The sequence below is a fragment of the Mytilus edulis genome, chromosome 12 (genome assembly GCF_963676685.1).
Source record: "Mytilus edulis chromosome 12, xbMytEdul2.2, whole genome shotgun sequence".
Taxonomy (NCBI): domain Eukaryota; kingdom Metazoa; phylum Mollusca; class Bivalvia; order Mytilida; family Mytilidae; genus Mytilus; species Mytilus edulis.
Window position 1 is genome coordinate 72,567,090 of NC_092355.1, and position 27,346 is coordinate 72,594,435.

At 33.4% G+C, this 27,346-nt stretch overlaps 1 protein-coding gene across 4 annotated transcripts; it reads right to left on the minus strand.

The window, feature by feature from the left end:
• Window positions 1–606: 606 nt before the first annotated feature.
• LOC139499099 (nmrA-like family domain-containing protein 1) lies at window positions 607–21,534 on the minus strand. Of its 4 annotated transcripts, none has more exons than XM_071287784.1 (8): window positions 21,372–21,504; window positions 14,179–14,360; window positions 13,071–13,198; window positions 12,420–12,564; window positions 6,661–6,681; window positions 5,190–5,285; window positions 2,832–3,025; window positions 607–1,898 (listed from the first exon to the last, which is right to left on the minus strand). In XM_071287784.1, exons 2-8 carry the CDS (start codon window positions 14,357–14,359, stop codon window positions 1,704–1,706), a joined length of 960 nt encoding a protein of 319 aa, XP_071143885.1. In that variant the 5' UTR covers window position 14,360; window positions 21,372–21,504; the 3' UTR covers window positions 607–1,703. The 4 variants fall into 4 exon arrangements, with proteins under 4 accessions (XP_071143885.1, XP_071143886.1, XP_071143887.1 ...); XM_071287785.1 differs by lacking the exon at window positions 21,372–21,504 and adding an exon at window positions 16,674–16,744; XM_071287786.1 differs by lacking the exon at window positions 6,661–6,681 and having other exon boundaries at window positions 21,372–21,534.
• Window positions 21,535–27,346: the final 5,812 nt, after the last annotated feature.

Consider the following 27,346-nt stretch of genomic DNA (forward strand, 5'->3'; position numbering starts at 1 on the left):
AAAATATGGAAATATTAAACATGTTAAAAATAAATATTTTTTTCAAATTTTGCTCTTGATACTGTGCTTTGAAAATAAACAAGATTCTGTCAAAATTTCATAAAATTCCATGACGGTTTAATTTGACAAAGTTATTGGTGACTACAAAAAATGTAACCTGAGACTGCACATGAATAACTGCGCGATACATGTCCATTTATCAGTAAAATTCGAAAAAATGAATAACAAATAATTCTAAATTTTGCTTTGGATACAATAATTTGGTCATAGACAAGCTTCTTTGTAAAATATTAAACCAAGGACTGAACCTAAATGTTGACACCTCAAACGCAGACGAAAGCAAATATAGGATTGCTATAACGTATGTTTTTGTTTCATGTTTAAACTTGGAATTACAAAACTGTTGTGTTTTACTGTGTAATATTTTATCATTTTGCTTGATCCATATAGATGTTATTTGCAAATTAAATTAATGTTTTAATTATTCCATTCGACTGAACTGAACACAAAACCAGCTGATTCGCTCTTGGGTCACCACTAGTCTTGTATAGTAATGTTTAATTTATTCCTTCATTTTTAAGTAGTAACCGTGGTAACAATGGTGGGACGTTCTAACACATTTTATTTTCTCAAATTTATTGTTGCATATGAAAACAAAAATTATAACAGTAATGATAAAATAAATGCAAAACTGGTCAAATTTTCAAAATAAAATGCACATCATTATTATTTCATAGTAGAGTTTTTATACTGTTCGTCTATAAATATCATATTACAATAATGCAACATATTCAAAATTCTTAAAATTCAAGAATAATACTATGTTAAAATGCAAAACATATATTTTATATAAAAGGAATTAAATATTGTAAGTTAAAATTATATAAAAACAAGAATGTGTCCATAGTACATGAATCCGCCTTATCCTTTTCAATGTTTAATGGACCATGAAAATGGGGTAATCTCTAATTTGGCATCAAAATTAAAAAAAATTATATCATAGGGAACAGGTGTACTAAGTTTCAAGTCGATTGGACTTCAACTTCATCAAAAACTTTAACCTGAAGCGAGACAGATGGACGGACGAACGAACGGACGGACAAACGGGCGTACAGACCAGAAAACATAATGGCCATAAATGGGGCATAAAAATAGAAAAAAAATAAAAAAGTATTCTAAAATAAAAGTGAAATGTAAAACATTAAGGATTAAAAAGGAAATGTCAAGAAAGAAGCAATCCAATGACAAAAGAAAAAATCAATAAAGATTACAGTATATTTGCATGGGATATCTGGTGGACATTTTGTCAAAAATGGCTTTGAATTGAATTTCAAAAGGTCCACAATCTGGTTCTTAATTGTATAGATCTATTTCGAAAACATTAATGTTAGGAAAAACACATCTTTACGTAATACTAGTATTATATTATAATTTGCAATTTTTAATGTGGAGAAACTAAGGTCATCTATAAAGACACAAACATTTACTGGATAAAAAATGGCGGCCAAATTACAATATGCTAAAAATGATGTGACAAAAGCCTGTTTTTCTACCTTGTCAGTCAGAGTAAAGAGTTTTATTTCCCTGTTTAGAATAAATACCAGACAAGCGTTTATAAAACTTTGTTTTTTTGATTTTATATAACAACAACTAAAGATTATAATTCCAAAGCATGTTTGTAAAATTTGCATATAAAGTATAAATCAATCTTTCTTTAATTCTTCGTCTATAATTTCCCTACTGTGGTATAACCATTTATCAAACGATCGAATATCTGAATTTAATTTCTTTGTTAATTTATAGTCTCTCACACAATGATCTGATGTGAAAAAATCAAACATGGCCGCCAAATCTTTTGCTCCAACGAATTGAAATCTTTCAAAATCTTTACATCGTATCTGAAAAAGATGATAATAGAAGTAAGTAAAAAATACAGCTAAATGCGATGGGGACGGTGAAGGTGCACAATTTTATGACTATCTATCGACATCGTGCATTATCACTGGTACATTGTCTCTAGCTGTCAGTTCATTTTTTAAACAGATTTTGAAAGGAATGAAAAGAGCAGTTGCACCAAGAAAAGTCATAGAAGACAAAATGAAAACTCGATGTGCAAATAAGATTGTTGTAGTTTTCCATTTTCACTAGAATCACAAACTTTCTATACCCATATCTTGGAAAAATCAATAAATCAAATATCCACAAAAAGTACAACATTCCCTCAATCCACGAGGTAAACATAAAAATCCAATAATCCACTGTAGTATATTTTTTTATGTCAGTAGGTTTGCATTAATCATGTTAATTGAGATGTAGAGTACATGTCAACTGGATCTCAATTCAATGACAAATACAAACAACGGATATTTTAAGTATATTCACCTATAACCAGGTGTGTATACAATTTCTTCATCGATACCTCTTACCTAGAGAATAGTTTTGGCAATGAAATAATTAACATAAGAAGATTAGCCAACCATCTCTTGTAAAATCACATATAAAACATTTTGTCGTATCCAAAAACTGTACATTACCTTTAACATGTACTAAGAAAAGCCATTAAAGACTAAATGAAAACTCGGATGCATACAAAAAAGGAGATAGATGTATGATATCAATGAGATATCCATGATCAAAACTCAATGACATATATATGTGAGGATTCATTTTTAACAGCGATGGGTGGAAATTTTCAACGAAGTACAATTATCAAATACCCATAAGAAAGCAACATTCCCTCAACCCACTTTAACCTGGAAGTGCAATAAATAGCATTGTCTGATTAATTATCTATTTTTTTCTTGTAAAATCACACAAAAACTGTACATTACCTTTGGATCTTCAAATTTTCTGTTTGAGAATTGTTTATTAAAGCCTTCAACAACAGCTTTCATTGTTAATCGCCCAGCAGTTAAACCGATGGTTTTCCCAGCATATAATTTTGGCTTGTTAAATACTGTAGCTACACATTCTCCGACGTCCTCGACCGATATTGCTTCCATGTCATTGTCTTCTAAGGGCAATGCTGAAATTACAAGCAACGACCAATGTAGATATCCCAATAAACCAGTTTATTTAGCTATAATATATATATATATATATATATATTTAAAACAAGAATGTGTCTCTAGTACACAGATGATCCATCCGCACTATCATTTTCTATGTTCAATGGACCGTGAAAATGGGAGAAAATCTCTAATTTGGCAGAAAGATCATATCATGGGGAACATGTGTACTAAGTTTCAAGTTGATTGGACTTCAACTTCATCAAAAACTACCTCGACCAAAAACTTTAACCTGAAGCGGGACAGACGGACGGACGCACAGACCTGAAAACATAATGCCAATACATAGGACATAAAAATACAATTGTCAAAACTTTTACTTATTCAACACAGGGTTGACACTCTATTGTATGATATAAATATGAAGATGTGATAAGAGTGTCAACGAGACAACTCTCCATCCAAGTTACAATGTATAAAAAGTTAACCATTATAGGTCAAAGTACGGCCGTCTACACGGAGCCTTGGTTCACTCCGAACAGCAAGCTATAAAGGGTAATAGCAAGCTATAAAGGGACACAGCAAGCTATAAAGGGACACAAAATGACTAGTGTAAAACAATTCGAAAAGGAAACCCAGCGGTCTATGTCTATATAAAACAAATGTATGGATTAAAAACAATACAAAAGATTTGTCAGGCGCGTAGCTACGTTTACGTCAAAACGCCCGGGCGTACACTTGAATTTTGTTAAAAAAATATTTTAATCTAAAGAAAATAAAAATAACTTGTTAGAGGCACATCAGCTTTATAATTCTTTCTTCGTTGGCTTGTAATTGCGGATCAAATTGACGAAATTTACTTTCAGTCAAATGGTATCATACCATTTATTTGTTCCTTTTCTGTCTAGTCTGAGCTACTGTGAGTTTTATACTCCCTTCCCGTTTGTTTTAAGCAATCCTTTATCTCCTTAGATTCGTTTTGTGGTTTACAGTTTTGTAGAGCCTGTGACATACATTTGTATTTATGACGCCAAAGCGCGACATAGCGATCCTAAATTTCGTCGGCGGCGTCAATATCTAGGTTTACTATGTTGAGAAACTTATTTTTCAAATAATAATAAATTTGTCAAACCTCTGTGAAATTTTCCGGAAGTTGAACAGAAACTGTTCATGGTCAAAAGAGTAAACTGACTGAGAGCATAATATTGAAGTTAGTTTTCCCGTGTTTTAAGACAAAATTAACGGGTACTAAAAGTTATAGTGTGGGGTTAAAAAAAAGTTACACAACAAATTCATTGTTAAAACGTCATCGAATTAAATGAAACTTCAGCAGATTTCAAGCATTTTATACAATTTTTGTCTGTTCAAGCAAAGTTTTGAAAGTAAATTATTTGTTTATTCATTTTTCAGTATTATACTGATAGACTCACTGTATAGCTTTTTATAAATTATCAATGCACCAATCTTCATAAATTGTCATGAAACTTGGGCCGAAACTAGTACTCCAGATCAAGAAAAAATATCTTTAAAAAATGTTGGATTTTTTTTAAATCCTGTAATGGCCTGATAAATGGATTCACTTTTTGCGGGAGGAATCCTTGACAAAAAAAAACAGGGTTCCACAGAACCCTTTACGATATCTAATATTGCACCTGAAGATTAATATTCATTTACGAAATTTGGAAATAGAAAGGTGATTTTGTTGGTTGATTGCTCTACCCTCACAGCTCTTTTAAAACATATTTAAAAACTACTGGTTTTGACATTATCTCTGAATCCAATGACCATTATATTTCAAATAACAAAATGAATAATTTAACATAACAAATAAACCATTTAGGTTGTAAAGTATGTTGCTACTGATGAGTTTTTAATGACAGGAATGGTATTCATTCTCGACAACTCGTTAGCTTCCGGGGGCCTCGCTCCCTAGATCTAATCCATTACCAGAAATTGTTTGACATGGATCAGTTTGGGGTCCTCAGACCCCTCGCCAAGGTTCGGGCGTACACGTAAAAATGACCTAGCTACGCCACTGTTTGTAAGTAACAGAGATTAACCTTTAATATATGTCCATATCATGACAAAAGAATCCAAAATGAAATGTGGGCTAGGTTATTTTGAATTCTTTCTTCTGAAAAAAACTAAGACATGTAAAATAATAATAAGAATATATCTTACCTATGGCATAAACTCCGTGTTTGATTTTATGTGGCTTGAATATTGTGAAGAAATTTTCGTACCAGAATGGAAGTCGTATGATTGTATACGTGATTCCTGCAATAACAAAAGACAAATTAAATTGATTGAAATATGGGAACAGTATATATGGTCCTGCTGAAACGCAGATTTATTAAAGATTCGAGACAATATATATTCGTTCTGACCATTTCAATTACATTAGATCTAAGCGAGATAATAGATATAGGAAGATGTGGTGTGGGTGTCAATGAGACAACTCTCCATCCAAATAACAATTTATAAAAGTAAACCATTATAGGTCAAAGTGCGGCCTCCAACGGCCTGTAACTCTATTTAACTATTTGAAAAACAAGAACATTTGCTATTGCAGTGAAGTTATTATTGTGTTTTTAAACCACATTCCCTGAAACGAAATTGCAAGTGATTTTAAAACTAAATTGCAACAAACGATATATCTAGTTACACGAATAATTGATTCAAAACACAAGACAAGACGGATGATTTTAGTGGTGGTGTTGTATTACACAAACAATTGTACACTCAATAAAGAACTCACAGTGTTCACATTGTATATACGAACATAGCTGTGCAACCGTACAATCATGTAGCTCTTAGGTCTTAACGTGACTATTTGCGGGGTCCGCAAATAGTCAAAAAATAATACAAGGACCTAAGAGCTACAGTCCCGCAGCTAATACGAACACTGTTATATGTAAATACCTCTAATTGAATTCGTTAATAAAATTCCCCGCCCTCTACCCTACTCCACCCCTAACAAAAAAGGTATAAAAAAATTGTGGACTCTCAGCAAGATTATAGCTTTAAATTGAAATAAGGATTTTTTATTCATTATTTTATTTATTTTGTTAGAATTCCAGTAACATATCTCTTATGACGTGCTTGTGGTGATTATTCTTTCTACCAAATATTTCCCAAAATATATTAATAGAAACACCAGAGGTTGGAGACCTATAAACTTGACAGGAAGTCGTCTGCTCCTGTTGCATTAATGTTACATTTAATACCAAAGAATTTAAATACAGTAGGCCAATCTTATTATCATACGACTTAAATTCATTTTTCTCAGTACATGTCCTCTCTAGTTGAGCCATGGATAGACAGATGACTCCTAACAATGTGAAGTGGTGTTATCGGATTCGACATTCCTTAGTCAATTTAATATTTTAATTCACGAATTGATAAGTCTAAATAACAACAAAAACGGTCCCAATGTCATTGCAACAGATGCGAATTTCGAAAAACCAATTTCTTTTAAGTGATGCTCAAGGTCAAATTTCAAAAATTATACAAACGCTGAAGCACTGATAAACAAACGTGAAAAGACCAAAAGTAAGATGTTTTATTACAGGATGTAATTTTTTTTTAAATTTTTGGTAAATTCAAGTAGAGGTTTCACACAACATGTATGTGGAGGGGGAGGTTCATATACCTGCTCTACCAGCTCTACTTCCTGAAAATACATATTTATATTCAATTATTCATACTTGGTTCTTAAACTATCATTTCAGAATTTGATTATAGTGCAACACAATCAGCCATAATATCGACAAAAGCACTTATTCTTTTAGCAATATCTCTCTCAGCCCTCTCTTTCCTAACAATGACCACCCGGCCATCTCTCCTACCAATGCCTCGCCCTATCTCCTATATATATAGATTATTCCCGTCCTCTCTCTTTCTCTCTTTTAGCAATCACTGTTCTCACTTGGGATTTTAAAGATGAGTCCAGGGCGAATCAAACAGTGTGCATGCAGATGGAATTTAATTGCTACATAATTTTTTTTTTCAGTTTCCATGACGAAATAGAGTAAGTAAATTAAGTTAAATTTAGATAATTTTCAATTTTTTGTAATAAAATGATGAATCATATGGTCAGTTGATATAACATTGAACTATCTTGATGCATCTTCAGACAGTCATCAGTTTTGAAAGGATAAGTACAGCCAGATTTTACTGAGTTAAGTGCTCATGGGCTCGTCTTACTGATAACCTTCAGCAATTTCTCACCCTCTCTCCTAACAATGCCTCATCCTATAGCAATGTATTTTTTTGTGTGTGTTATTACGCTAAGGAAGTAAAACATCTAATATAGCGAACTGCATACAACATATCAGCATGGTCATCTCATAAACATACACTATTGTCTCGATTCTATGGTCAAGGTTGATATATTGACCGATGATCACTTTTCTGTCACTGATCAATAAAGGATTTAACAAAGGATTCTGAAAGGATTCAGTTGCATGCATGGAAAAACCATTCCCGAGATTTAACAATGCGTTCAATATCGTAGCGGCTACATAGGGCTACGTAGATTTATGACTATTGAACGTCTAGCTAGCCTAGCTGCTACATAGATATTGATAGCATCTAGGCTAGCTACTCGTTCAGTAGACACAAATCTACGTAGCACTACGTAGCCGCTATAATGCTAAACGAAAATTGCTGGGTTGCGTGCAATAGCATAGTTTTTTTTATCTACTGAACGAGTAGCGAGCCTAGTATCTGCTATCACTATTTCTATGTAGCAGCTAGGCTAGCTAGACGTTCAAAAGTCATAAATCTACGTAGCCCTATGTAGCCGCTACAATATTGAACGCAACCCCATAGTGATAAAGGCACATGCAGGAAAAAATAAGGAATTTAACGATGATCTGGGAAGGGTGAAACAGACGCAGGCTTGCGCAATGAAGATCAATAAAAGATTTAACGAAGACCTAGCTAGGGTGATGCAGGCAGTGGTTTAGTTATGAGCAGCGTTATTGATTAATATTATTGGTAAAGATTAATCACTGCAGTTTTTGAATTAAAATCCTACCCGAGATTAAGTCAGAAAATACCATTTCAAATCATGCATTTACAGGAATTCGAATTCATTGTTAAACATTGTTCATCATTTTGATACCTTATTTTAAAGTCTTATCAAATATGTTTGCAACTTTTTATCATGAAACATGACACAAGTTACAAGAAAGCTTAGCAAGCAAAATTTCTGTTGAGCACATTTTTAATGAATTGTTTAAAACATACCAAAACACTTTTTCCTTACACAAAAAACATAAAAGATAGATTCACAGGTCAGTTTGTATTTCTTTCAGCCTATATAGATAAGTCTCAGTATACCAATATGGACGTCCTTGATTAATTTAGTACATTTATTTGATATTTTCGGGGGAAATAGTTTTTCTACATGTAGAATATAACTCCTAGATTGGTATAACTACCCAAATACGTAAACAAATAGAATTATTAACTTCTTCACAGTTTACATAAATAAAGTAAAGCAATGGCGTGCACTTTAAAAAAAAAATCCATTTTTACCTATGATTGACAGTTTAACAGTGAATTCGAATCCCTGAAATATAAAACACCAACATTTGTTACAAACCGGGTACTATTTTTGCTGTTTAGGTAAAAGAAATGAATTTTCAAAGTTTGCACATTTTGAAATGTAACTTAAGGGGACCAGACCTAGCTTAAATGACATAACTCTTTCAAATCTCTAGAATGTTTGTTTATCCGCCTTTTTCATAAAAATATTTTAAGCTTCTAAATAACCTAGATTTTTAAATTATATCATTACAGATTTTAAGAGTGATCTCCTTTTACACTGTCTAAACCACACCGGCAAAATTTGTTCGGACTCGATGGTATCTAACATCCGGCACAATGACGGAACATTAATAGACAGAAGAAAGCTAGGTTTCTCCTTATTTTCTTATTTTTTTTAATGATATCGAAGAATATAAATACACATACAACTATTTTCTATTGTGATATGCAATATTTTCTACAACCGTTCTATATTAATGGAAAAATAAGTAAAAATGCACGTCAAAATGACGAATTGAGTGAACCTTGCCTCGAAATTGTTTAATTTCTCTTTAAGTTGTTCACATTGTACGGAAAGAAAGGTACGGGAAGATAGATATTGACACGGAGATTGCAAATTTAGTTATTATGAGCATCTCAATAATTGTAACTCTGTGTATGGAACGAAAGAAATGGGTCATGTCAAAATGGAACTGGCCGGTTTCGTCAATGTATACAACCCGGTTTCGTCGTAGATTTCAAAATGCATAACCCGGTTTGGTCAAATAAAAAAAATCATAATCGCATTACATTATAATTGATTGTTTAACTTCAGCGTTCAAAATGAGTTTTGTGGGTCGTTCGAAAACAAGTTCGTTCACCGGACAGCGGCTTATTATTTATATGAGTCTCAGATTCAAATAAATAATAAGCAAATTCCTACTCTTATAGAACACAAATACTTTAATTTTACTTTGCATTCCGAACTTTTTTAACAGCATATTGCGATTAAAGCTCTCTAAATATGCGTTTTCTATATGAGTTATGGGAAAATATGTTGAACATGTTTAAACTTGAAATTAAAGTTTACGGTCTTAAAAATCGAAACACACAATTGATATGTGATTTTCTCGCACAAAAGAATGGACACCTTTATAAGTAATCTAATCATTCCATGTATGTAATCTTTTCTGCCATCGTTAAAAATAAATCTTCTTAAGGATAAACGTTGATAATAAGACAAATGTATATGCATGCATAATCGACATAGAAAATGAATGTAGGATTACAACTACCATGCATTTAAATAAAATTTATTTATCACTAATTGTAACTATACTGCTATGTACAAATTAGTATAATAGTCTCAGGTCATCGATAAAATTCAATAATAATTATTTTGTTAACATTATTAAAAAAACCGAGTCTGTACTGTCGCCATTGTGTTATGATGATCGTACACTGACGTTGGTCAATATATTTTGACAATATATACGGACAGACGGATTCAGTTTATTTCAAAGTGGGCGTATTTCGAACAACCTTTACATACCGCCGAGCGTAGCGAGTCGAACAATATTTTGATTATTTTTTGCTTTACAAAATCGTTAAATACAGGAATCAATATAGTTTTGGCAACCGAAGGTGGGGTCGGGGCGTGCAACCTATACGTCATCTAGATTCGCCACTTATCTTATAAAGTGTATACCGAATTAAAATATTGTAAGAAATGAGAAAACAGGGACACCCGGGAAATCGGATTATGTGAGTTGGATTATGTTTATTATAATAAATGCCGAATATCAAGTTCTTTTTATCGATTTCTATACATTTTTCTCAAATATATATAAAAGTTATGTAGGAAAATGATAAGGCAGACAAATATACAAATAAATCGACTTGGCCGATATCCTAATAAAACTTATTGACCTTTAATTACGAGGTTTTTTTCATTTCTTTGCGTTTTTACACGCCCGTCCCAATTTTGACAGGACGTATTATTGTATACACCCGTCTGTCCGTCCGTCCTTCCATCCGTCCGTTCCTCTATCTATCAGTCATTCGGTCCGTCCGTCTAGCTATCCGTCTATCTTTATGTCCAGCGTAAACATGTCGCACCGTAACTTGAGCTTATCTAGTTTTCATGAAACTTAACAAAGTTATTTCTTGAAATGGTCAAACGATTTGTAAACCTTTTAGTGAAAATCAAATTAAATCTTTTTGAGTTACAGAACTTTGTAAGTAAAACAGGAGTGTGTTTTTTGTTAACATGTCGCGCCATATCTCAAAATGATTTATCATTATTGCATCAAACTTTACACACTTCTTAGTAATATAAATCTTAACTTCTGCATACTTTATGGTGATGTTTTAAATTTTGTTTTTTAAGCGTTAATTAGGTTTTCTTTGTAAAAAAAAAAAAGGGGGGGGGGGGGGGGGTCACATACTGCGATGTAAAAATGTATCTCAAAACCTATATAAAAAAATATCATAATGTTAATGTTAAAAAAATAATTAGATATCAGTGTTTGCTATTGAGTATTTATATTCCATTTAAAATTAGTTTGAAGATCAGTGAAATAACGGATACGACTTTCATTAGGAAAATGTGTAGTACTATAATTACCTATGTAAATAAATGTAAACACGCCAAGTTTACTTTATAATACATATATATATTTAATTTCTTTCGAAAGACAATGTTCAGATCCGTGTTAACGTTGCTTTTCATTAATTGTTGGTTTTAAAAAAATATAAAAAACCGGGTGATATATTTAGACGAAACCGGGTGTTGTGTAGTAAACAACAATGACGAAACCGGTGTATTTTTATTTGACATGACCTATTTCTTTCGTTCCATACACATAAATACAAGTATTGAGATGCTCATAATGACTAGTTTTGCAATCTCTGTGTCAGTATCTATCTTCCCGTACCTTTCTTTCCGTACAAAGTGAACAATTTAAAGAGAAATTAAACAATTTCGAGGCAAGGTTCACTCAATTCGTCATTTTGACATGCATTTTGACTTATTTCTCCGTTAATATAGAACGGTTGTAGAAAATATTGCATATCACAATAGAAAATAGTTGTTTACGTATATATATTCTTCGATGTCATTAAAAAAATAAGAAAATAAGGAGAAACCTATCTTTCTTCTGTCTATTGATGTTCCGTCATTGTGCCGGATGTTAGATACCATCGAGTCCGATCAAATTCTGCCGGTGTGGTTTAGACACAGTGTTTTACCCGGGTCTGTCCTCTTCGTTTGTACAATTTTGTTTAACGAACTCATGACCTGAAGATGAATGGAAATGTCAAATATATCCCTTTATACCCATCGTTCATAATCTATAAACACATTGTTAGAATGGTGTCGTGCTGCATTTGAGTTGGATTCTTTCGTTATTCAATTATATGGCAGGAACAGGAATTGTACAAAGCAAGTTAGAAAGCCGAGTTATTTGCAAGGCTCCGTCTAGTTACACAATTATTACTATTAGATATACAGCGGCGACGAATCGAACCAGCAACTAATAATTTGATCAATTATAAGCCAGCGACCCCAGAAAGTGGGATGTCTAAAATCATTAATTTGCCGAGGAATTATGTTAAAAATCATCTTCAGTACATCCAATACCGATTAAATATACAATTAATGATTATGATGTGGCAAATATAAAATCGACGTGTGATTTTTACAAGACAATAATTTGATGTTCGAAATATGTAAATCCAATAATTCAGCCGTATTTAAGTTTAAAAAAAGCAAAAGCATCATTCAAAGTGCATGCATTTAGATCGCTGACTCAATAAAACAAATTAAGCCAATGAAAACATCCAGCTATTAATCGTGTGACATATTTAAATCCATACCAACTTCCCGGATGTATTCCTCGATCCCGGCTTTGGAATCTAAATGAGCACACTCTCTGCCTACGTATTTCTTTACCAGTTCAGATCCATTGAATACAAGATGTCTGATGTTGGCATGGACAGCAGCATCAATAGCATTCAATCCCTAAAATTCAGATTTTTATATAAATGTTTTGAAATTGCAGATACTAATCTATTAATCTATTCTTAAGATAGGTCATTATCAAGAGGGTCTCATTGGGGTCTAAGCGTGACGCGGGATTGTCGATTTTTTGTAAGCGTGACACATGAAAGTCAAATTATTGTGCCGTGAAAATGGGAAATGAAGTCTAGCGGGACACGGGGAATGACAAAAAAATGAGAATTGCTTACGTACATAGTGTAAGCGGGATACGGGAATCTGACCAAACAGTAAGCGGTATCCGGGATCAGAATCCCCCAATGAGACCCCCTATCAAGTTATGGAATTGTTTGTTATACTTTTCAGTAGACCATTGTCATGTCGTGGAATTTAATCTATCATTTAATTCTTTTTTTTTGCCTATTTTACTCTATACACATTTGTTTGCCAATTTATTCTTTTTTCTTTACTTGGGCTATTTTTCTGTAAAATCTCTATACTGTAAATCCCTTCCAGAGCCTCATACATACTCTGATGACTTCTTTTTCTTTATTTTTATCCTCCCAGTAATGAGTAGTTAGGAACATAGTATCTGCTCCATCTACGGCCCTCTCTAAACTTTTAGGGTCATCTAAATCTGCTGTAACTATTATAGCACCTGCAAATAAAAAAATCATGCATGCAAAACCTATTTAAACCCGCTCCATTTGTTTGCACCTGTCCTAAATCAGGAATCTGATGTTCAGTAGTTGCCGTTTGTTGATGTAGTTCATAGGTGTTTCTCGTTTTTTATATAGATTTAACCGTTGGTTTTCCCGTTTGAATGATTTTACACTAATCATTTTTGGGGCCCTTTATAGCTTGCTGTTCGGTGTGAGCCAAGACTCCATGTTGAAAACCGTACTTTGGCCTATAATGGGTTTTTTCTTTACAAATTGTGACTTGGATGGAGAGTTGTCTCATTGGCATTCATACCGCATCTTTTTATATCTATGTAGTTATAAATCCCCTAATATGTGGATTTCAACTCTTAAAATTTTAGATTTTGCTAAAACTGTTTTACATATGATAGCTTTGTAAAGTATAAAAATATGAACAAAGCGTCTATTGTTGAAGACTATTGATCACTGTAGATGTCCCCTTGTTGATGTTATAATCACGTGTATTTTTATTCTTCATATCTGATAGTTTATTAGATAAATGGAACTAATGAAATAGAATCATGTTATATATATATATTTCTTGTAAGTTTCCCAATCATTTTCAAGATGAAGCAATCTGTTGATTGTTACAAGGTGTTTACAAGTACAGTTTTTATATTCAATTAATAGTAAACACGAGTTCATTACTACCAACTTTATTCTACTGTAAGATTGGTGAGTATGTAATAACCATATAATAGTTAAGTAATATCAGAGGATACATATTGTTGGTGTAATAGGAATGCATACGATATGAGTTTTGTTCATTGTTCATTGTTCATCGCCCCTGAACTCCGATGTTCATCGCCCCTAAATTCCGATGTTCCTCCCCCTTGCAGTGACTGTATTCATGGTAAAGGTCAACGGAAGAAAGTGTTCGACTTATAGTAGTTCGAGTTAATGTTTACTATCAAACAAAGTATAAAATTGAACAAACCTAATTCAGCCAACTTTCTGGCTTTATCACTGGATGATCTTCTAGTTACACATTTTACTTTAAATCTAAATGGGTCCTCGAGTAGCGCCCGCGCTACAGAGCTTCCCAGTAGGCCAGTTGCCCCGAAAACTACAACGGTCCTAGGACCTTCTGGAGCATCACTACTTGATCCACATCCCATCCTACAATTACATAATATGACGCGAAATAATCAGATACATTTACATGGAGCGGACATATCATTGACAAATAGAACTATTCATATTAAACTACAGAATGCTTGTTTAGCACAGCCGCTGATATCACAGTAACCTTGTAATTATGTAATACACTTGATAGCAACTTTTGTTTTATGCCGAACTTTTGTTACATGGTGAACCTCGATGGTATTTCAAACGCTGTATATATCATAAGCTAATGACATGGACTACAAACTACAGGTAATTGGCTACAGTACATTTTTTTTCGCCCTCCCCTTTTTTTTTCTCTAAAAACCGTTATTTTTTGTTTTGTTTTTATTTCATTATTTGTTTTTATAGTTTTCTATGTTAGGCTTTACATATATATATATACTAGAATTAACATATTTCTTAATAAGTATGTGTTTACTATCAACAAAATTTTCTAGTTTATTACTAACAACGGTCACTGAACATCATATACAAAAGTGGAGAATCAAAACAATTTTCTTGTCCCCAAGTATCTGTGTATTTGGTTATGATGCCTTGCGTAAAAGGGGGTGTACAATGGCGGATCCATAACTTTTCATAGAAAAAGGGGGGGGGGGGTGACTGACTAAAATAAATAGCTGCGCCATGAGAGCATGATACGCCCGACGTCTTGTGTGGAAGTTTTATGCAATAATCAAAAATAGTTTCTGAGAAAGTTTTAAGCAATAACCATTTATTGTTTTTGAGACACGGCGGGACATGTGAAACCCCCCCTTTTTTTCAAATATCACTCAAATAAAATTTTGAATCAAACCAAAAAGTATACAGATCTTTAAATTAATATAACAAAGAAGTGTGTACAGTTTCAAGCAATAATCATAAATTTTTTTTGAGATACTGCGCGACATGTAAAAAAAACCCTCCCCTTTTTTACAAAATACTCAATAACTCAAAAATAAAATTTTGAGTCATCACCAAAAAGTATACAGATCTTTAGACTAATATAACAAAGAAGTGTGTAAAGTTTTAAGCAATAATCATAAATCGTTTTTGAGATACGGCACGACATGTAAAAAAACCCTCCCCCTTTCTCAAAATACTCAATAACTCAAAAATGAAATTTTGAATCATCACCAAAAAGTATACAGATCTTAAAATTAATATAACAAAGAAGTGTGTAAAGTTTTAAGCAATAATCATAAATCGTTTTTGAGATACGGCAAGACATGTAAAAAAAACCTCCCCCTTTTTTACAAAATACTCAATAACTCAAAAATAAAATTTTGAATCATCACCAAAAAGTATACAGATCTTAAGATTAATATAACAAAGAGGTGTGTAAAGTTTTAAGCAATACTCATAAATCGTTTTTGAGATACGGCGCGACATGTAAAAAACCCCTCCCCCTTTTTTACAAAATACTCAATAACTCAAAAATGAAATTTTGAATCATCACCAAAAAGTATACAGATATTAAGATTATTATAACAAAGAAGTGTGTTAAGGTTAAAGCAATAATCATAAATTGTTTTTGAGATACGGCGCGACATGTAAAAAACCCCTCCCCCTTTTTTACAAAATACTCAATAACTCAAAAATGAAATTTTGAATCATCACCAAAAAGTATACAGCTATTAAGATTAATATAACTAAGAAGTGTGTAAAGTTTTAAGCAATAATCAAGAATCGTTTTTGAGATACGGCGCGACATGTGAAAAAAACACACCCCTGTTTTAGTTACAAAGTGCCGTAACTCAAAAAGTTTAAATCTTGTTTTCACCAAAAAGTATACAGATCATTTTACCATCATAAAAAACAACTATATTAAGTTTCATGAAATTTAGATAAGTCGTTCTCAAGTTACGGTGCGACATGTTTACGCCGGACAGACAGACGGACGGACAGACAGACGGACGGACACCGGACATTTGTTACCATAATATGTCCCGTCAAAATTTTGACGGGCGTATAAAAAAAAGGGGGGGGGGTCTCCCGTCATGTTTCAGTGATTTCCTATATAATCAACCAAATTTTCCCCACCAAAAAAGGGGGCTGGTTTCCTGGATCTGCCTATGGTGTGTGATGATTTTTTGCATCCAAATAGGATGTAGTGTGGTATTGTGTTTACAATGATGACTGCCATGACTAGAAAAGTATATGTATGGCATAGACATAATGGGACAACGACAATACCAAAAACGTAATGACAACACACTGTTAAACAAGACGTCGACATTTTCCTACTCTATCAATAAGATATACATGGTAAAGGACATACACCATAAACATATTAAACCACAATGAACACATTCTTTCTGAACTTACCTTCAGAATAACCGCCATAACTATTGATGTAACATATACATAAGAGTTTGCAGTGTTGTGATGGTGACGTAGATCAATAGAATTGTTCTACAGGTAACCTCTATTGTAATCAATATTTATATCTATCAATTATTCAATTAAGTTATTATATAATTCTAGATCTAAATTCCGATACAGATTGATATAGGGCAAGGGTAAGGATCAGGGTAAGGATAAGGGTTCGGGTGAGGATTAGGTTAGGGTAGGGGTAGGGGTAGGGTAGGGGTAGGGGTAGGGGTAGGGGTAGGGTAGGGTAGGGTAAGGGTGAGTGTAATGGTTAGGGTTAATGTTAGGGTATATATTACATGTATTAGTGAGTATAGCAGACGAGGATCCAGTCATTTTTAAAATGGGAATTTTAACCTCCGGAACGCAAATAAACGTTCACATAATTAAGCATGTAAAAGGGGGGGGGGAGGGTTCCAACATAATTTAATTAATTAAAGGATGAGATCGTGGATCCGCCAACAGGGGCGTAGCTAGAAAGAAACGATCTGCAAGCAACTACCGAAAAAATTCGGTTTTCGGTAATTGAACGGTTAAAAGAGGAGCTACATGTTGTGATGTACATAGGACTTATAAACAATTCATGAATGCAAAACTATTTAGAAATCTTGACTTCTGAATAGAGTAAAGCATGATTAATTGAATATTTAAGCAACACATTTTTGTGATACAGAATTTACTCAAAATTGTCCAAAATCTGCTTTTCGGGAACGTCTCTGTTACTTTGTCAATATTCACACTGAAATCCCGATGAATTTAATGCAGTAATACTAGCGATAATAACCTAGCTGTAGTTGTTCATGGTTAATCATACATATGTTTTCAAAGATGTAGTACACTGAACGATCCCTCCGCGGTAGCACTCGTGTTCGCCATCGAGCGACCTCCCGATTGCATTTGACAAATTATATGCCAGGCCAGTTTCGTATGTCTCAAACAATGCAGATTTGTTCGTTTGTTATATTACCGACAACACAAGGAAGCAGATAATGCGCATAGAAGCGATTTCCTGATGATATCAGACGCGACTCCAGTTCCATTATCATGTGGTCTATGAACGCAAAATATAATGAGACTTTCCAATACTGTTTTAGCGAGTTTGCTGGGGGGTTTGGCTCTGGTAGTCTGTCGAACACATCGCCCTGGCATACTTTCAACGATATCGAAGGGTAATGATAAATCTAATGTCAATTGGTACATCGCAGTCCAAACAGTGAAACCGTACTCTGTAAAATGTGCCCCGAAACTACTAGAGTATAACAAATTCAAATCTTGTAATAGATGCAAGTTACTGTTTGTCTTTTCATCTCCAATAAAACTTTGATTTTGAAACCAAATGCCCCTATTTAATGACATTACATCATTTAAAAAAGCGATTACATATATGTGTTTCCTTCAAACATTGAATTTATAAATTTTATTTTGCCATTTTTTTTTTGCATGCCGAATTGATGTGCACGCAACTGCGTGTTGGCGTATAGGGAGCTACGCGCCTGGCCAATGTTAAATAATAAAAATAAAAGGAGATAATCGGGTCAGGGGCGGATCCAGCCATGTTAAAAAGGTTCCCAACCGACGACAAAAGGGGGGGGGGGGTTTCCAATTATATGTCCCCATCACTGGCGGATCTAGAAATTTTCATAAGTGGGGGGACACTGACTGCCTAAGGGGGGGGGGGGGACGCTCCAGTCACGCTTCAGTGATTCCCTATATAAGCAACCCGGGCTCCCTGGGCACCGCCTAAATCCGCCTCTGCCCATTCAAATGAATTGATCGTCCAAAAAAAAGGGGGGTTCCAACCCGACCCCCCCCCCCTGGATCCGCCATTGGGGGTTCATATTAAATTCGTCAATGGGACATTAATACAACAAACAAACTAGCCGACAGTTGTCTGTACAATAGGTCAAGCTTTTAATCGTTTTTAGAATTTGTTTATAAATTAAACGGAGATTACATTTGAATCTATCTACACATTACGAACTATGGCATAAGAACACAAGGTAAGTATTTGGGGTTATGACACTCTGACCTTTAATTATCAAAGTTCAATCTAAAATCCACTTTAATGATCTTTAATAATATATTGGAGTTCAAATGTTTTACATGAAAAGACGGGTATAAACAATAATGAACCCATAAAAGATACAAGGCTTAATCTGTATGTCTACAATATACTCACCAGTGACGCTCGAATAAAAAAGTAAATGGCAAAAAAAAATATGAATTTGAGGAGCAAAAATTCCGAACGTTGGTTTAAGTTAAATTTGTTAATTGTCCAGGTAATACCTTTTAAAAATACACTCAATATTAGGCCAAAATTAAAAATATGTTTGTTTCCCCTCCCCCCACCCGGGTCAAAAATAAGTGCTTGAAAGCAGAAGGATTGATAATCTAAATAAATACACTCAAATTGAGCACAAACAACTGATAAGTGGCCTGGACTGGACAAGTCAAACCATTCATGTGACCATGCTATGACAATCACATCCAGTTAAAAAAAAAAAAAAAAAAAGAACCTGCCTTCCTGGTCTGTTTACAAAGGGTAGACCCGGGGGAGGGGAAACAGAATTTTTTTTAAATGTGGCCTTATGTCTTGTCATTTGCATATGGGATAATGACCAGCAATACTATGAGACTATGCTTTTCATAAATAACTTTTTGCAATGTCCATATTTGCGATGAAACCAAAAAAACAAAAACAAAAAAAAACAACATTAAGACTGCAACTAGAAAGTCTTGGTTGACAGACGAAAAGTTGACCACTGACACTATACTACGATGTCATAGTAGGGACGATGTCATAGAAGGGACGTGACGAATGTAACGAAAAACAGAATATGAAAACAAAAAAACGTATAGATATGGTAGTAATATCGGACACACAAGTACACCAAACTAATTTCCGAGCGGAACTAAAGAGATGTTTTTGTCGTTTTAATTAATTTGTTAATTTGTAGCTTGCATAATTTTCTATTCTTTATATTTTTTGCCCATTATCATCTATTCTGTAAACCAAATGTAGTTAGAAATTTCTAAACTTAAAAATTTTAAACATAAATTTTAACCCAACGGACTAAATAATATCCAATTTAGAGATAATCAATACGTAGACTGGTTCTCTGTGGCTATGAGATACATGTTTGTTACAAGGGAGAGGACCAGCCTAACTAATACGATCTACACCAATAAACAAGGGTCTATTTAATATTTCAAGCTAAATATCTCTGCGTCTAAACATTTTTAACACTATCATATGTTAAGAAAATTGAATTTCGATGTTCATTGCCCCCAATATCTTTTTACGTTGAAGGTTGTATTATTTTTTATCCCTGGTCAGGAAATTTTAAATAAGTGAAAACATGATATCTCGACTACCATTCAGAATTTGTACACTCTCACGAGACTAAACGTAGACGTGACTTGTATTTTCTAAAAAGTACAGACAAAAGGTGGTTCTTGCTTTAGGCCTTTGGATATATCACGATGGATAATCCTCTCCTGATCTTAACGAAAAACAAAAATTGCCAATAAACATTAAATCTTACTTGTTTGCCATTAACCAGCGATATTTGAATGTTTTTATGAAAACTGGTTTGAAAAGATTTGTTTCCAGTTCATCGTTGTTTGTTGATGTGGTTTATAAGTGTTTCCCGTTTTTATAGATTCAGTGGCGGATCCAGAACTTTTCATAAGGGGGGGGGGGGGGGGGGGGGCGGGGGCGCTTACTGACCTTAAAAAAAAGGGGGGCTCCAGTCACGCTTCAGTGATTCCCCATATAATCCAACCAAGTTTTTCCCACCTACTCCCCTATCCGTCTTTGAGATAAGACCCGTGTTGAAGGCTGTACTTGACTTATGGTGGTTTACTTTTTACAAATTGTGACTTGGATGGGGAGTTGTTTCATTGACAATCATACCACATCTTAATATTTCCGAGCGCAACTTAATTATATTTGTCGTTTTAGTTAATTTGTTAATCGGTAAATATTTCAAGGTAGCCCAAGTTTGATTTACTAATTTTTTTTCTGCACAGGTTGGTAAACTACCTCCAAAATGAGGGATATTCCTTAAATGAGGAACTGTTCCGGAGACCAGGGGTCATTTTACTATTGTAAAAATCAAAAATAGAAAAAAAGTGAGAAAAATATTATATTTAGAACATCTTTTCTAAAAGAGGGGTTCACTTATTTTTAATAATAAAAAAGATATAAGTCAAGGAATATAACAACAATCTTGGACTGTTTTGACCATATAATACCAGGTAGATGTATAGTTCTTTCGGAAAGTTTCTTCAAATGATATATATTTGACCATCAGTACTTAAAAGTGGTTTTTACAAAAAAATATTTTTTATCACTTGTCCTTAAGTTGAAATATACACCTCATAAAAGGGATATTTACCCCTCATTTTAGAGGTTGTTCCCAACATTATGAATATGCTCCCAATTAAAAAAAACTTTTGATATATAATATATAATTTTTATTTCTTTCGAAGGTCAGTATCTGGAACTATTTAATACAAATAACTCTGCGATAACTGTAAACATAACATATCATTTCAGAACATAGTTCACAGTTCATGTGGCATGATCCCCACGGTGGCATCGATAGGAATGAAGGATAAAAAAATATTCTAAATAAATAAATTACGTACCTTGAATTCAAAATATTCCATTATTTTTATCACATGGTTCTTTTAAATCCCACATTTTAATTTTCATTTAGTGTAGCTATGTGTATTTTCTCGAGGTGTTTCCAAAACATTAGGACAAATCTATTGTATACCCTGGGTAAGTTATTTAAAGATATGCTCCGTTAGTTTCGTATTTGAGAAATGGATTTAAATGACATTCATTGTTTATTGAAAGACATTAGTATCAATTGATAAAGCGTGTTCGTTTTGATATTTATATTTAAATAAATTTATATATTGATTTTTAATCATTTGATTTAAATTTAATAAGGTATTCATATGATATTTAAAGGTTAAAGATTATGTATTAATTACAAAAATGTATGGATATTGATAATGATAAGATTTTTGTTTGATGGTACCCGTACTTATTTTTTAACCTTGAAGGACAATTGACTAAAAATATCCGACTTATTTATTGGGACGCGAGAAAGTGGGTTACATACGCAAAGAAATTTCTCTTATACTGCATTACAAATGGATACGATTTTTATGCTAAATAAGATTTTAGATAGATATAGGAAGATGTGGTGTGAGTGCCAATGAGACAACTCTCCATACAAATAACAATTTAAAAAGTAAACCATTATAGGTTAAAGTACGGCCTTCAACACGGAGCCTTAGCTCAAACCGAACAACAAGCTATAAAGGGCCCCAAAATTACTAGTGTAAAACCATTCAAACGGGAAAACCAACGGTCTAATCTATATAAACAAAACGAGAAACGAGAAACACGTATATATTACATAAACAAACGACAACTACTGTACATCAGATTCCTGACTTAGGACAGGTGCAAACATTTGCAGCGGGATTAAACGTTTTAATGGATCCAAACCTTCTCCCTTTTTCTGAAACAATAGCATAACATCACAACAAAGAAAAACATACGATAAAATATCAATTGGCAGACTTAACTCAATCAAAAAACGTATGATTAAACAATGAACGAATAAATTTGATCTGCGATATCTGAATACAAATGCACAGTTAATTAAATATTAGAGACAAACATTCATGACCAAAAAGCTAACAAACAAATTCAAAAACAGGACATGACTGAGAAATATTTTTTTGTATATATACAAGTGTGGACACAGATGAGTGTGGATAGTATGTTTGGATGTTTGACAGTGTTTTATGATAAATGTAGTTCTATGATTTTCCTATATGTGTTATTAACTGTGTTGCACGATGACAACCAACCGGAGCATTAGGAGTATTGTTTATTTTATATTTAGTTTAGTTTTTATGTTCAAGACAGGCATGGAAGAGACACTAATTGCATTAGTTACCAAATGATTATGATAGAATATGTTCCACATCTTTGATTTTGGATACATTTTATAGCTAGGAGAGCAACACATAATAGGTTCAATTTTTCGTGATTTTTTTTAATTGGGAGATGATATCTGAGAACATGATATAAGGAGCCTGTAATTCAGTGGTTGTCGTTTGTTTATGTGTTACATATTCGTTTTTTCTTTATTTTTTGTACATAAATAAGCCTGTTATTTTTCTCCTTTGAATTGTTTCACATTGTCATTTGAGACCTTTTATAGCTGACTATGCTGCATTAGCTTTGCTCATTGTTGAAGGTTGTGCGGCGACCTGTAATTGTTAATTTCTATGTCATTTTGGTCTGTTGTGGAGAATTGTCTCATTGGCAATCATATCACATCTTTTTTTATATGTATTTGCTAACTATTTGTATGGTTCTATTTATATATACTGAGTGCCAATGAAAACGCAACACTTGGTTTTTCAAAAATAAAATTTATATTAGAAATCATAATCTTTCAAAATGAATTGTTCTTGAAAATTAACAATTCTAACAATAGATCGATATCAAACAAAAATGTTTCATTGTCATCTTTCGGGCCCAATAGATAAACGAAACATCCAATGTCGAATCATCAAATCACAGTCCTAACTAAAAATGTTACAACCCCGTTGTGCAGCGCAATCTCGACAGCGCCGTGGAATTGATCATCCCGGACGTTTAATGTGATCTCGAGGAATGTTATTCCACTTGTCCTGTAAAGCAAACTCAAGCTGACTTTATGATATTGGTGGTGGTTTTCATCGTCTAAACCATGTCAAATCTGATGCAAAATTTTTGTATATATAATATCAGTAATATAATATATGAACGAGATTTTCCGGATCGATAACAAGATTTCTTTTTATTAGTGTGACTGTTTTTTTTCATCTACTAGTACTTTGAGTTTTCCCCGCGAAATCTGTTGCTATGCAGTATGTTTTTGCTCATTGTTAAAAGTCGTACCGTGACCTATTGTTGTTTTCTATGTCGATTGGTCTCTTGTTGAGAGTTGTCTCATTTTAAACACATAATAATATGGAAAAAAAAATAAAGTTTCAAAGAAAACGAAAGATCAATAAATGCAAATCTTTGAGGTTTAGAATGGAGAGAAAATGTTTTTGATTCATTGACGGGTACACGACAACTCGTACTTTCGGCAACTCGTACTCAACCAACTCGTACCCTATTTTTACCAACTCGTACCCATGCTTTATTTGATACATGGTGCAATAAAAATGATTTGACAGTTAATTTAGATCGAGTTGGTAAAAATAGGATACGAGTTGGTTCAGTACGAGTTGCAGAAAGTACGAGTTGACATGTATCCTTTATTACTGTTTTATTTTGAACATATTTATTTATAGGGAATTGGGAACCAAGTAATTGATTATAAGCAACTAATTCCTTTCCACTTTGGGTGTGCAAGTGCTGCTTTGTAGCGGCATTAGCCTACTTTTTTCCGAAATCTAAAAGGGTGAAGGGTTTCTTTTACGTGCAGGTGCTTTTACGTGCAAGAGATATGTCTCTCTCTTAACACGGGTCAGCCATTTATCGTCCCCTTCCGACGGACTATCATCGTTTCTTCAAGACCATACTCGGATTGTCCATCCGTCGGAGCGTGCATACATCCGTTCGCAGTATGTCGGAAAGTAACGGAAATAGGCTTGAAACTTTGGTGAATTGTTTATATCTATTGACGTAATTTTCAAATTTTTAAAGTTTTTTAACTCTTTTAAATTGTTTGTCGTATTTAAATAACCTTCATCAAGGGTTTCCTTTAGGAACACATGTTTGGTTATATACATTTTAATGACGAGACCAAAATCCCAAAGCCTTTTAAAAAGAACAGCCAAAACCAATCAAGGTCAAATTTGCCTGAGCGAGTGTCATGCAAATATAAGAAGCGTGAAAGTGAAAGCGATATAAGAAATCAGTTTAATATCCTTTTTAACTATATGAACAGTTTTATTGTATCTCTTTCGCGCTACTTATATATATTTAAATATATACGATTTCATTCCTTGAATATTTTATCACAAGTTGCTGAAAAAACCCCATATAATAACGACAGATTTTTTTTTGCACAATACACCAAAATTAGTCAAGCTAAAATGATACGTCATTTGACAATATTCATAGATATAAAAAGATGCGATATGAGTTCCAATGAGGCAACTCTCCATCCAATTCATAATTGTGAAAGCTATAAATCATTATAGGTCAAAGTACGGTCTTCTACACAGAGCCTTGGGTCACAACGAACAGCAAGCCCTAAAGGTCCACATTCGGCAGTCTCGGTAGAATCCGCTTCTCTCCTTAGATGAGGGTTCGGAATCGGCCTAGTTGAGACGAATGAGAGTGCCCCTTAATGACTGAATGTCAGCACACTTCAGATAAATACTTCAACATGATTTCAATGCAACAATTTTGTCAGTGCAATTGTCAATTTAACGTTGTTATTGAAACTAATGCATTGTGGGAAATATTTGAAGGTGGACGCTGCGACGACATTTAAATTGATCGCATTCGTTTTAAGCACTATGATTATCATGACAAAGTGGTAGACGCTGAGCACGTTTTTGTGTGCTTCTTGATGTATTTCGGCAATGTTGTTGAAGTATTTTGTATCAGTTGCCAAAAGTATAAACAGAGTGACACAAAAGAATAGTATTCATAATGTGTTAGGCAGCAACCATTTGATTTTCTGGGTGGGGCTATGGATTTTTTTCTGGACAAATTTTTTTCCCGCCTTTGGCGAAAAACAATCTTTTTTTTTGCCGAGAAGTCGAAAACAATTTTTTTCTTTCAATTTCAGCATAACATATATTGGCAGCTGAGGATGAAACAAACAATTTTTTTCTCAGGATCAGAAACAAATTATTTTTTTTCTCCCAAAACTGGAAACAAACTTTTTTTCCAAAAAAATCCATAGCCCCCCCCCCCCCCCTCCCCTCCCAGAAAATCAAATGGTTGCTGCCTTAGACTCTGAAACGGCGACTGGAGAATAGCCTGACACGAGTATATGAATCTCAAGTTATCTCTGGGGAGAGTGTAATGGAAAAAAGTCGACTTACGTGTACATGTCTGGAGAGTTCCGGCGGAATCACTTCCTTATTCCACCATTGGTTTAATAAATATTTATGTTCGCTATTCCTTTTACCGCCAATCCTTGTTATGATAAAGGTCAAGAATATATTCTCTCTTCCTCTCACCGCCAATCTTTGTTATATTAAAGATCAATAATATATTATCTCTTTCTTTCACCACCAAAATATTAACAAAGCATTTGCAACGTCTTAAATGATGAACGATTTGTTTAAATCTATCAATAGATTAAATTAGTTTCCATGTCTACCATATTACTGAGACGATTTTATTAGAAATTTTAATGAAAAAATAATATTGGAGTAGTAAATAAAATTGGCTTATGTTATATGACGTAACGTTACCGATATGATGGTGTATTGAAGATGGTAATCTGGTGTGACGTATTAAAAAATAGCTCTGTATACTTGTCCGTTTTTGGTACATATTATTTCGCAGTAAATGAGTAAATTTCCATACCCTTGGCAAGATGTATACCTTAGTAGAAAATTAAAAACATAGTAATAACGAATATTACCGATACTTGACAAACTAATTCTAAATAGTGGAACAATATATCGAAAAAAAAAGAAAAAAAAAAATATAAGCTAGGTTATTGCATGAGTGAGAAATACCGTCATATCAAGTTTTTATATTGCTCGAGATTGCAGTGGCGGCAACCCCCTTTTTTAAGAAAAAAAAGGGAGTCTAGGGTTTGAACAGCCCTTTTTTTGCTAATGAATGCTTTTCAATGAGGAAATATGGTAGGAATTTCCCTTTTAAAAATGTCTTGATCCGCCCCATTAAATAGATTGACATGTCTGGTACAATATATTAACACATCAATAACATAAGCCGTTTATATCCCTCGGTTTTTAGAATGTACATGTAACTATATTAATTATTTAAGAATAAGAATATTTAAGAATAAAAATTTATGTTTATGCCAGAGGCTTGATAAAAAATGTTTCATCTTAGATCTTCGAAAGTTTGAACGAGAGACTAAAGCCTGGAATAATCTATTTGATCATATATACTTGTATAAAATATAACTATAATTTTACAGTTCAGTAACATTTAAAATTATTCAAAGGCTATGAAAGTATTACTAGCTTTATTGGCCAGATTTGTAAGAAGTTCCTAAGCGGCTGATAAAGGAACCTTTATTGATGCTACCCGAATGTAATCACATGCCTTTCCGTTAATTTCCGTGATGTTTATCACATGCAACTTCGTGCATTTCCGGAAATTTGTTCGAAAACGACAACACAGTGCGGAAAACCGCAAGTTATTTTTGACTTTTCACACAATGGTTGAAGAGCAAATTTCAAACTCAGAACATGATAATTCTTGTGACAAGATAAATGAAATACTTGCAATATCAATACAAACAATTAAAGTTATTATAAGAAATATGTATTTGGTTGTCTGTAAATTATTATCTAAAAATTCATAGAAACGGATGAAATTTTCATGAGAGCTTGTCTGTGTTTCAACTGCTGAAGTATATGATGAAAAGATCATTACA